Genomic DNA, 12,405 nt, shown 5'->3' with positions numbered 1-12,405 from the left:
GCATCCTTGAAGAGTTCCAGTCATCAATCTAGAAGAATTGTTGTCCTATCAACTGCCTTGGAGGCCTAGAAGAGCAACCATCGAAGACTATAATTACTGTTCATTCCGGTCCACATGTACAAGTTCCTCTCCCGCTCCTTTTGTTCGAGTAGCCTATCCTAGGCTGCATCGAAATATAACAACAAAACGACGAAGGAACGGCCGGAATACCTCATTCATTAATGCTTGAAAGGTAGATGGTGCGTTGGTGAGTTTGAAGGGCATTATCGGGAACTTGAAGTGGCCGTGGTGTGTCTGGTAGGTTGTTTTGTGAATGTCCGAGGGGTCCATTCGAATCTGATGATATCCGGAGTGCAAATCCAATTTGGAAAAAATGACAGCATCGTGCAACTCGTCCAATAGCTCATCAACCGTTGGAATGGGGAATCGATCTCGAATAGTGGCGGCATTAAGCTCCCCGTAATCGACGCAGAAGCACCAAGAGCCATCCTTCTTTTTAACCAGGAGGATCAGCGAACCGAAGATCGAGTGACTAGGGTGAATAGTTCCGTCCCGGAGGAGCTCCGTGTCTAAGCATTCAATCTCATGTTTTTGGTAGTGTGTGGATAACGATAAGGCCGGACATTGACCACCTCGGTGCTAGCTTTGAGGGGAATGCGGTGGTCGACATCATGTGTTAGTAGAAGGCCGGTTGGCTAGGCAAATAGGTCATCGTACTTCACAAGAAGCATTTGTACTAATAGCGGAATGTCAGCATCCACGTCTACTGGAGGTTGGTTTGATGAAGAGGTGGATAAGCACATGTAGCATGCGCTTACACCATCAGCCGCTATGAGTTTGAAAAGGCCCGAAGAGGAGACCGAGAGTGCGCGCAGAGAGGGGTCATCTTACGGCCGCACCGGTTGGCTATGGTGCTGGAATTCCATTGTTATGTTTACGTGGTATGTTAGGGCTGGCTCCAAAGTTTCTAGCTATTGGACATCCAGAACAATATTAGTGCCCCGCAAGTCAAGAATATACTGGTCGATCGTAAATGGGTCTAAAGGAGTACGAGCACATTGCAACATACAGCCGTGCATCATAGGGCATCACCATTGCCTAACAACACCTGGAAGGGAGTTATTGGCAACAGCGGTAAGGCAAGGAACTTGGATATGCACGTAGAGAGGAAGTTATAAGTGCTTCCTCCATCAACCAGAACTTGAATTGACTAACCTTGCACTGTTCCCGTCATGCACAAGGATTTGGCCGAGCGTTGACCTAGGAGAGCATTGAAGCTGATTTTGGTTTAGGTGGAAGGGTTTCGATGGCTTCACTTTCGGTTGGCAATGAGACGTCATCCAAGTCATCGAAACCCTCCAAATATAAAAGGGTCACACACCCCTTACAACGATGCCCGCGGACGAATTTTTCGTCACGGTTGAAGCATAAACCTTTGTCATGTCGTACTTGCATCTCTTCTGCGGACGGACGTTTAACGGGGAAGCCGTGGTTGTACGAGTATAGATGCGGAAAGGTAGGGTGATGTGAAAGGGTGCGGTGGAAACGGCCGATTGCACGACTCGCTAAACCGGTCCTCATTCATGTGCGCTAATGCGAAGGCATCATGCAAGTCCACCGGGTGGTGAGCTTGGACGGCCATGTGCAATCGGAGCTGCAGGCCTAAAATAAACAAGCTACGTAAGTGTGCTGGAGTGAGTCCACGTACCTTGGTGGCAAGATTTTTGAAGGCCGTTTGGTAATCAAGGACGAAACCCGTTTGAGATAACTTGGCAAGAAGGGCAGTTGCATCTTCATATTTGGAGGGGCCAAAGCGATGACGGATAGCATGAGTAAATGCATCCCAATCCGGCAGAAGATTTTCAGCCACTAATCCTTAATACCAAGTGGCGGCAGGAGCATGAAGGTGCATTACCACTAGCATGAGGTGATCCTCGGGGCAAGTATGATAATATTGAAAAAAAATGGCTTACGTGGAAAAGCCAAACAAATGGATCACCCGAAGACAAACGAGGAAACATGAGGCGTGGTGTCAAGCCCCGTGTTGACCTTTCATCCTTATGGGTGGGTTTTGGTGGGCCACTCCCGAGAATTCCAGACGTTGTACGATTGGATGAGGAGGGCAGTGGTGATGGTGCTGCTCGGATGATAGCCTTGAGACGATGGTCGCGTTTATCTAGGAGAGTCATGAGGCTCTTGGTAGTCAGTTGATTAGTTTGAGAGGTAATGAGATCTTATTACAATTGTTCAATAGCTGCAACAGTATCATTGGCTAGTTGTTGCACCGCTTGCAATCGGGTCTCCTATTCTTGAGAACGTGTTGCGGGCATGGTGGAGGTGTGAGTCAACGAGAGCACCAATTGTTAAGAGAATAGTTGATATAGCAGGAATAGAAGAGAAAAGGGGAAAGAAGGGAGAGAGGTAGGAATAGAATTGTAATTGCTTCATTCTTCAAGGTAACCTAATGGCCCCCTTAAATAGCTGAGTATACATATGGATATCAATTATAAATAGAAATTAATTGATGGCTATCCTTATAGATAGAAACTAATTGATAGCTATCTTTATTAATACTAATTACTATCCTCGTCATAAATGGAATGCGATCCTCCTTAGCCTTGTTTAGGCATGTTTTTACGCTGGGAATATACTTGCAGCTCTTGGGACGTAACAACCGCACAGGGAGCTTCGGCCGAGGCTAGCTCCTTGGTCAAACACCTTCTGCTCACACTTTCTCTCTATTTTTTCTCTGAAAATTCTGAATGCATAACCCTTTAACCCTAGGCCATAATGGTTTATTTATAAAGATTAAGCTTCCTAATCCTAGTAGTGATCGGAGTTGATATCAACAGTAGGATTAGAAATCCTAAATAGAGTAGGATTAGCTCTCAACCGTAGGATTTTAAGAGTCCTAATCCCGTAAGACTCCTTAGAATTTTGGCCACAAGATGGACATATAGGGCCGGCCGAATTTTGTAATGTGTGGGCTTAATTGTGCAAATTTGAGTTCAAATCGGGCTTTAATCAATTAAATGGATAATTAATTAAAAGCCTTAATTATTAAATGAGTGAAACAAGTTGAATTAAGTTTGAAAATAAGTCCAAGCCCTTATATATTCATACATCCATATACCTTGACCGAAATTTCTCTTCCACTTTGGGGTTCACCGCACATTTTTGGGCTTAAATTTGGCTTAATTCAAATAATTAATAGCTCAATTAAAGCCTTTTCCAAGTTATAAGCTCTAAAATAGGCCCAAATTTCCTTTGAGTTTTCGGCATATATGACCGCCACTTGCCGAAAATTTACTTGTCAATTTAGGTCCAAATCGCCTGAAAAATTAAACTCAAATTCCCCGCCGTTAGTTCAAATGGATACTAATGCATGAATGTCAAAAATAAATATGAAAAGTGGTTTAATTAATTTTGGAAAGAACTAAAAGTAGTTCTCATTTTTTATGCAAGAATGACTATATAAAGGTCAATAAAAATTTAGGTGTCAATAATCTTCACATAGCCGTCTTCTTTAACATCCATGAAGAGGAGGGTTTTAACTATATCTTTCCCGTCCCTTCCTTTTTCTTTTTATTTGGCTGATTTGGTTCTTTGTTTTCTTTTTCTTACTTTCCTACCATTTTGAGGAGCTTTTCTCTTATGCTCTAGTCTAGATCTTGAAAAATTTCTCTCTCCCATTTCGGGAGGTATCTACCTCAATCTGGTATAGATTTGAGGTTTTTTGCATGTATTTTTTTAGGTTTAAGCTTCCCTCGGGTTTTGTTGGTGTATAAGCCTAATTTCAAAGGAGATTGGATGAATTTCATGAAATGTTTCCCACTCACAATTGTTAGCTCTATACTCATTCAACCTTGTTACTCCGAATGGCGATAGTGTTTGAGACGTCAAGCCTAAGCATGCACTGCCTAAAGGCAAACCTATAGTAACAATTTGAGATCTCAACATGTTCTCATTATTAAAGATAGATTTGGTGATCTGCCAATTATTTTGATTTGAAGAAGTCACGGATCTGCTCTTTGAGCATGTGACCTATAACCTTTTTTTGAGGATTCATCTTGTTATTTGGAGTTTGTTTTGTTTGGAAGTTGTTTGGGATTTGTCTTTATTAAGCTACATGTGTGAGTTGTGTTAGAGAATTCATATATCGGAGAATTGGTGTGGTTTAGAGTAGTTAATATATTCAAGTTATTTCATGACTCAATGGCTTAAGCTTTTGAGTGAATGTAGGTCCAATCGGATATGTTAACAGCTCACACTTGGGCTCATCTTGGCTATCTCCTAGGGTGAAAGTATCAAACTTCTATTGCACACTCCCAACAAATGGTATTAGAGCCAATGATTGATTGGTGGTCCACTCTCAATATGCATCCGTAGTTGGTGAATATCTCAAAGAAGGGATCCTGTGTCTAACGTGGTTTCCGGGCAGATGGGCCTTGTTTCCTCATGATCGGTATGGACAAAACAACAATGGATGAATGTGGGAGTTGGAGATTCAAATTGACAAAATTTGATGAAGAATGATACTTGAATTAAGGAAAAGCAAATCTAGCACTGAAGCTCACATAGTAGGGGAGATTATTGAGATTTACGTGTGAGTTGTGTTAGAAAAGTCCCGTATCAAAGAATTGGTGTGGTGTGAAGCAATTAATAAATTGAAATTGGCGCAAAACTCAATGGCTTAAGTTTCTTAGTGAAAGTGGTTTAACTAGATATTTTGATGGCTCAGACTTTAGCTCTCTCTTAGCGGTCTTCAAGGTGAAGGTATCGGATCTCTGTGAGACGCTCCCAATAGTCTTGGTTCGCAGCTAAACTGTGTTGTTTCTCTATTGTGTTTCTATGGAAACGAATAAAATGTTACTTTAAAAAAAAAAAAAAAGAACTTACCTATTCATATTTTGGAAAAATATCTATTTTTGGCCTAATTCTTTGGCTAGGCTTACCTTTCAAACACTAGATGGGTGACTAATATCCCTATCTTTGCAAACTTCTTATATATTCTCCTGCTCTCTCAAAATGAAAGACGAGATGAAGACGCATTATTTATTTCAGCGGCTTGCTATTACATGTATGGATTGGAACCTCATGGACATGCTTGGTGTGATTATGGAAGGATGATCTTCGCGATCACGAGCAATCATCGTTCATTGAGTTCAAGCTGAATTCGGATTTGCCTATTCATTAGTTCAACGTGGATCCTTCTCGATAAAGCAATGCTGGCCGAGTGCGCTATTTTCCCCTGTTACGTTCTCCATTTGAGGTCATTCTGTTGCAAGTTTCTTCCACTTCAGCATCAAATGCTTCCGGACATGTTGCTTGTTACAGCATCGAGCAGTGGACAGTTTGGCGCTCTTGGATTTGTTATTACTCTAATTGGTTCTTCGATCATTTCTCTGCAAGGGGCATGGCGAATAAGTGTTCTCCCAATCGTATGTGATCATCGTTTGACATTTCAAGCTCCAAATAGAACTTCGATTACGTGACGCTTGATAAGAGGTGAATAATGGATCTTTGCGATCAATGTAGCCAGGAGGGATGATGAAAGCTTCGGTTACGAAGCAGCGTTATACCCCCTGACAGAGCAAATTTCTGTAAAAAAAAAAAAAGTTAACTTTAATCGAGCGCATGCGTAACGGTGGGAGAAATTTTAAAGCAGTCAAGATAATCACAAAAGCATTTTTTTTTTTAGAAATTTGATTTTGGATATGAATATTCTAAACATACAAAAAAATTAAGTGGAATTCTCCAACATAGGTAAAATGTAATCATTTCTTCACTTTTTCCTTTTCTCCGCTGGCAGTGTGATTCTTTTCCTAACAAACAGAAAGACGTTAACCAAACTGATATCGAATAGATTTTCTTATTTTTTTTTAATTGCGTCCTCTATTTTTTCTGTCTTTTTCCCACTTGAATCACTCCTCATCATTGTAGTATCACATGTTGCATGGAAAATTATCCAAAAAGTCCTCAACTATCCTAAACCTTTTAGCTGTGCCAATTGAGTCCCAAACATTTTCACATTTTGTTGATTGAGTCCACAGGACCAATTTTGGCCAGAAATCGCAGACGTGGACATCAACCGTCCTAAGTGACACTACCAGCGCTAACGCAAATAATTTTTTCAATATTCTTTGAATTTTTTATTATTTTTTTTTCTTTTCCTTTCCTTTTTTTTTTCTTTCTTAATTGTCGCCAATGAGGGCAGCAAAGGTTGCTGGGCCTTCTTGGTAGATGACGGAGGTAGCCTACCCCAAGTGAAGGCCGCCCTCATTTGGCCGAGCGAGGGGCGAGGGCCGCCCCTGCCAACTTAGGTTCGAGCGTCCCTCTCTCGAGGCCAGCCCTCGCCTAAGGCTGGCGACCTCCATCAGCTATTGCCTCATCAATGGCCGAAGGAGGGAAAAAGGGAAAAGGAGAAAAAAAAAAAAGAAAAAAAAAAGAAGGCAGAAGAAAAAAAATGAAAAATTTAATAAAAAATTCAAAGACCATTGAAATTATTAAAAATTGTCCACTCAATGCCTACTGTGTCATATAGGATCTACGTCGGCGATTGTCAGCTAAAATAGGTTGGATGGAATCAATTGGCAAAATGTGAAAATATTTATGACTTAATTGGCCAAATCAAAAGATCTATGGCTAAATTGGCAAAAGTACGATAATCTTAGAACTTCAGGCCTTACCTTGAATTCGCAAAATGAAATTCACTTTGATGCGAACATGAAGCTACAGTTACTAATCAGAGAGAATTATGCGACGTTACATATTAGAAGCGCACGTATTCTACATAGTGTACAACATTTATATATGGCAGCTACACGAATCAATCGAATTTCTCAAAAATCTCTTCGTCACCGCTGTCGCCACCGTCAGAAACAGAGACCGCAAATCCGACACTCATGAGGAGATGCTGCGCAGCGAACGACATCCATGAACATCTTCTCGTCGCAGGGGATGCAGAGCTTGGAATCAGCACTGTAGTCGTACTCTTCTTTAGCTTGATCCAAGAGCGCTCTGAAGAGCGGGTGAGCCAAGACTTTGACCTTGATCACGTACCGCTTGTGATTGTCTCCGACGTAGACGACCAAGTGACCCTTCGGGACGTCCCTGGGAATGAAGCCATTGTCGTCTTCGCGATACGCGGACGGCCGAAACACCCACTGGAGAGAGCACCTCTCGCAGGCTGAGGAAGGAGGAGAGGTGGTGTTTCTGGCCAGTTTGCTCCACTTCTCCAGGCACGACCTCAGGAAATGGTTCGCCGTCATGGTCTTTCTTGATACTTCCGCTTTGATGACTGAGGCAGAGGGAGAGAGATGGGTCGTGGTACGAAGGAGTATGGCTTTAAATAAACGAAGAAGTGAAAGAATTAAGATTTTGGAGCATTAAATGGTTGGCATGATGCACAGCTAGCCGCTGCTGAACTGGTGGTTTCAGTTTGGTAAGTGAAAAAGGGAAAGGAAAAAAAAAAGAAGAGTGGGTCTAAATTGGTGGTGGGACAAGATGGCTAGTACACAACGCTATTTATGGAAGTTCTCATAACCTAACAAATCATAACCCAACGTTCTTTACGGAAAAATGCGTCCCTGTTGGTATTCTTATGGTCAATACAATCTTAACAATAGATTCACATATAATCACCACGGATTTTATATAAAGCATTCATTTATTGAGAGATCGTTTAGTAAAAAATAACCGACAATACTGTCAGGATGTCGAGCTAGCAGCTTCTTTATTCACGTATAATGAATGATAACGCATCCTATCGTTGCTGTTTTGAGCGATAGCTTTAGGTTTTCCAAAATGCATGGCTGGTACTATATTAGTAGTGGTTTGGTTTCTCGATATTGTAAAAGACTTTAATTAGATTATAAATATTCTCCCGTTTAAATGTTCATTTACGGTCCATCATACCATATATTATACTAAGCAATCGTGACAATTTGTTTTCGAACGCTGTTAGTTATTTCTTTTCCGTCAAGCATTGAGTTTAAAGTCCATTATGGTTGGACTTTAAACTCAAGTGGGTGTTTCGGCGGTTATGGTTAGCCAAGACTGTTACGACTAGAATATGAATGCAATATCTCAAACGTTTATATTAAGGTGCAAAAGCTTGATCTTCACCTTGATATATTGAGATAAATATTCGAATGTTTGGTTTGATTAAACACTTAAATGCACCGATTTTCCTCTTGCCACGAATGAATATGCTCTGAGATATCGATTCCTTTCCCTAGTTATGGATAATCTTTTCGAGATGCCCTGTTTTTGGTGGCTCGTCTCCGGCCTTTGTGTTGTAGAGTTGCACTACGATACGAAAGTGTACGAACATGCATTTATTTTATAAGCCATATCATAAAAAGGTAGATGAGATTCGATGCGAAGACGTACGAGTTCTTGGGGGACTTTAAAGAGAGGGAGGTGGTTTGATCAGAGATATTGGTCGAAGTGAAGACCCCACAAGTTGATTGTGAAGAAGAGATAAGATTATAAATAAGGAGAAGATATGGGAATGGGGATAAACTTTCTCGGAGAAAGTGCGATCTTACTCGCATGTAATGTGAAGTCCTATTGGATATCTTTAATATATATAAACTTTTGTTTAGAGAGAGAGAGAGAGATTTTATTCAGTCGGCAACACAAGTCACAACGGCATAGATGTCATTATTTGACTGAAGTTATGTTGAGTCGATATCTTATGATAAATCCTTTGAATAGCTTTGAATCATACGGCAATGACCTAGTAAACATTGTGGTGAGGAGCTAGGCATGTCTATCCGGTGGCACTTATTGGATTTACAAGTTAAGGTCATCGAATTCCTGCTTTCGGATGCACGGGTTTGCGTAACAATTTTTGGCCTAAGAGTGGTTTTTTTCAGTCAATTGCAGGCACCAGTGGACTTTGCATAACTACTAGGCAAATCTCACCACACGTGAAGTATGTGTGCTCGTTCGGTCATTATTAACTTAGAGAGTTCATGCTAGAATTTCAAAAAAGTCATGTTTAGAAGATGTCAAATCTATCTTCCAAGCCATACATCCCTTGTACACGGCCTATTAATAAGTGGGTATGTTTCGTACGTTCAATTAAAAAACTCGGATTATTTGAATAATGTATTGCTCATGTGAGGCTGATCCATTTTAATAGTATGATGGCTCTCATAGAAATTTGCTTGATTTTAGAAAAAGAAAAAAGAGAAAAGTATGTTAGGACTTTAAAAAATTGTTGATATTTTGAAATGGCTAAAGGGCATTGGGATTTGCATATCAAAATTAATGGATGAAAGCTAAGCATTTCGTTCTTCTTCCCGGCGCATCTTCTTCTTAATTAAAATTATAAACCCTGCCTTTGCTTCTTTCTTCTCCCACTCCAGTGTGCTGACTGACTAATCTCGTAAACTAACCATAAGGCATGCAATCTTTCATCATTACTTTTGCAGCCGTACAGAGTTGTACATTTGTACACACAGTTATGAAGTTATTCTCTCAATGTTAAGCTTCAAATTCTTGCAATTGTTTATTACTCCATGTGTACCTGCAGAGAATGGGCTTTGAACATCTCGTGTGGCATCCACTTGACTCGATTTTTGCGCCCACGAAAGTTTACAGATCGAAATTTAATGTGGATGAACAATGAACCACTTCAATTTCAAAAAGCGAAATAGCTTCACATAAAATGTGGCATGTGAAAATCATCTCACATTTAATATATTCGAAGTATATATATCTGCGCTTTCGAAAGAATTAATTGAAGAAAATGGACATTGAAGCTATAGTGGACAAGTCAAAAGTGGTGTATTAATATGTGTTCTATTATGAGTCTGCAACCATTTAAGCGGCGGAAATAGTAAGTTTGGTAATCAGTCTATCTTATGATGATGAATCAGAGACTCGCGCATGTTTTCAAGTTGCTCATATTTGACCAAGAGGCATAGGTATATAAAGTGTGAGGAAGGAACTGGACAACATTTTGTGCATTTAATGTAGGGGCGGTGATTCTCAACATGACATGACTTGCAATTAAACAAGTTTTTGGGTTGGCTAGAAGTGCGTGCGTGTGTCATTAAAGGGCACGGTTCCAATCATTTCTTACCGGGGTTAGCATGCTTTTAGACGCGAATCAAGACATTTAAGTTATCATGTTAATCTGTTGTTTGCTTCCACACGATACAATTAGATATGTTTTGACAAAGACTTATTTATCCTTAAAAGTTTATACAGATTACACTCATATAAAAGACAATAAATGATGAAATTAAATAAATTTATACAAATAGTATTTAAACAAAAAAGAAAAGCTAACTCACTAGTACACTTTGGATCAATATAAAGTAAAATTACTCATTACCTAAAAATTGTAAGAGTTTTTTTTCTTGTGGGCTATATTAATTAATATTATAGTTAATTAGTTGGTCAAATAAAGAACAGGTATAAGGTTTCTTAATTTGTTTAATACGGAGTTGGTTAGTGTAGGCCGGGTAAAGTCCGGTCCATGATGAAACAATCTAGCTAAAAATCTATAAATAAAGCTCAAGTCTCTCATCTAACCCTAATGCCCAAATAACCTCACATAAAGAATCATCACAGAACGTAATACATGAGAGGCGGTCTCATTGAAGCCATTGATACATAGGTGATAAAGAAAAAGCTTTTGAGCATTGGTTCATCGGTATTCCGCATCAAGAACGATGGATCCCAAATAAGGTTCGTAAATTCCTCTACTCAGTTATAGTGATTCATATATCTAATTGGCGAAAAGTACATTAGAAGTGTCATAACTTATGTACGGCGTTCACTTAAGTACCATAACTTTCAAAACGTTCACTTAAGTGCCATAACTTTAAAAAAATTGTTCACTTGAGTGCTATGTCGGAGAAAAATCGTTCACTTGAGTGCTACAGTAACTTTTCCGGCGTGCCACGTCGCCTTTCCGGGTGCCATGTCGCCTTTCCGGCGTCTACAATAACTTTTCCCGTGTCTACAGTACTTTTCCGATCGCCACATCGGCTTTTTCGGCTGCCACATCAACATGGCGCTCAAGTAAACGATTTTTAAAAGTTATGACACTTAAGTGAACATTTTGAAAGTTATGGCACTTAAGTGAACGCCGTACAAAAGTTATGGCACTTCTAGTGTACTTTTCCCATCTAATTGTGGTAAGTTTGTAATCACAGTTTACATGTGGTATTAGAGCCTCCATAATTTAGATCTCGAAATCAAGTTTTGGCTAATTTTTGAAATTCTTTTATTCGGTAAAAAATAATTTTGACGACATGTTTGGATTGTGCTCAACGAGACAAGAAAAATCATGTGAACATTACTGTTGGGGACCGTCGTACGCGTCGTTATGCATAGCCACATGCCGCCGGGCATCGGGTGTAGGGCCTCCATGCACTAGCAACTTCTTCCACACACAGGGCATTGCCTGCGGGGGCATCGCATGTACAGGGATGACACCAGCATGACGTCACATCATTATGGCGCCCGACCCGATCCGACTCCGTTGACTCGACCCAACCAGTTAATCGTTTAACTTGGGCCCTTTGATCGGTTTAACCGGTCGAATTGTTGGATCCGATCCAACCAATCGGCAAGGGGTGGAGGTAAGACTAGTTTTTAGTACTAGCTGAAAACTCGACCACATGTGAAGCATGTGCCTGCTCTTACAGCTCATGTCTTGAGCACTCTAGTGGCTCGTGAAGGAGCATAGCAAGTTTGATCGGGAAGTTTTAGGTACTTGAGTGCTTGTATGAATATGCTCTATCGGGTAGTATATTTATTTTACATGTTTGATGCTTTTAAGGATTAAAAATACATAAGAAACCTTAAATACGTGTATTGTTTGGGGTATTTTTGTTTTCTATATTTCTTTATGATTTTCGAAATACAAAAGCATGTTCATATGTTTGTCAATATACGGAATGAGTAGAATTTAATTTATTAACTGAATGTATGAGGTTTAGCATGTATTGTTAAGTGGATTAATGTAAATTAGCATGCCATGTATTTTTACTAACAAATTGCGTCTGTCTTCAAGTCTAAAATTACGTGCATATGGTGAATGTGAAATATATAGCTTATATCACAATTTCAAAATTCAATTGGGTTGTGGCCGCGAAAGTAGCACACTTGGTTGGGTTTGAGAATGACTTTTCTCATATTGAGGTGGGATATCTCGTGTTCCATTGCGTAATCATACTCCCAAAGGAGATGATTGTATATTATTTCATGGAGGGATACATGAACGTAATATGGTTAAGTATTGATTTATCCAAGCATTTCACACATCCAAAGATGGTGAATTAACAAAGGCTAAATACATTATCATGCCCAATGTTATATGAGAGTATACAATTGCATGTAATGTATTATGCCTAAAGGTGATTATATAATGATGTATGT

General features: G+C 39.8%; 1 protein-coding gene across 1 annotated transcript; it reads right to left on the bottom strand.

Moving 5' to 3' along the window:
- Positions 1 to 6,784: 6,784 nt before the first annotated feature.
- On the bottom strand, positions 6,785 to 7,271 carry LOC115735028 (auxin-responsive protein SAUR50). Its single transcript, XM_030666069.1, has one exon. The coding sequence runs from the start codon at positions 7,269 to 7,271 to the stop codon at positions 6,876 to 6,878; it is 396 nt and encodes a 131-aa protein (XP_030521929.1). The 3' UTR covers positions 6,785 to 6,875.
- Between the last annotated feature and the right edge of the window lie 5,134 nt (positions 7,272 to 12,405).

Source organism: Rhodamnia argentea, chromosome 10 (genome assembly GCF_020921035.1).
Source record: "Rhodamnia argentea isolate NSW1041297 chromosome 10, ASM2092103v1, whole genome shotgun sequence".
Taxonomy (NCBI): Eukaryota; Viridiplantae; Streptophyta; class Magnoliopsida; order Myrtales; family Myrtaceae; genus Rhodamnia; species Rhodamnia argentea.
This window is presented reverse-complemented; position numbering and strand designations above follow the sequence as displayed.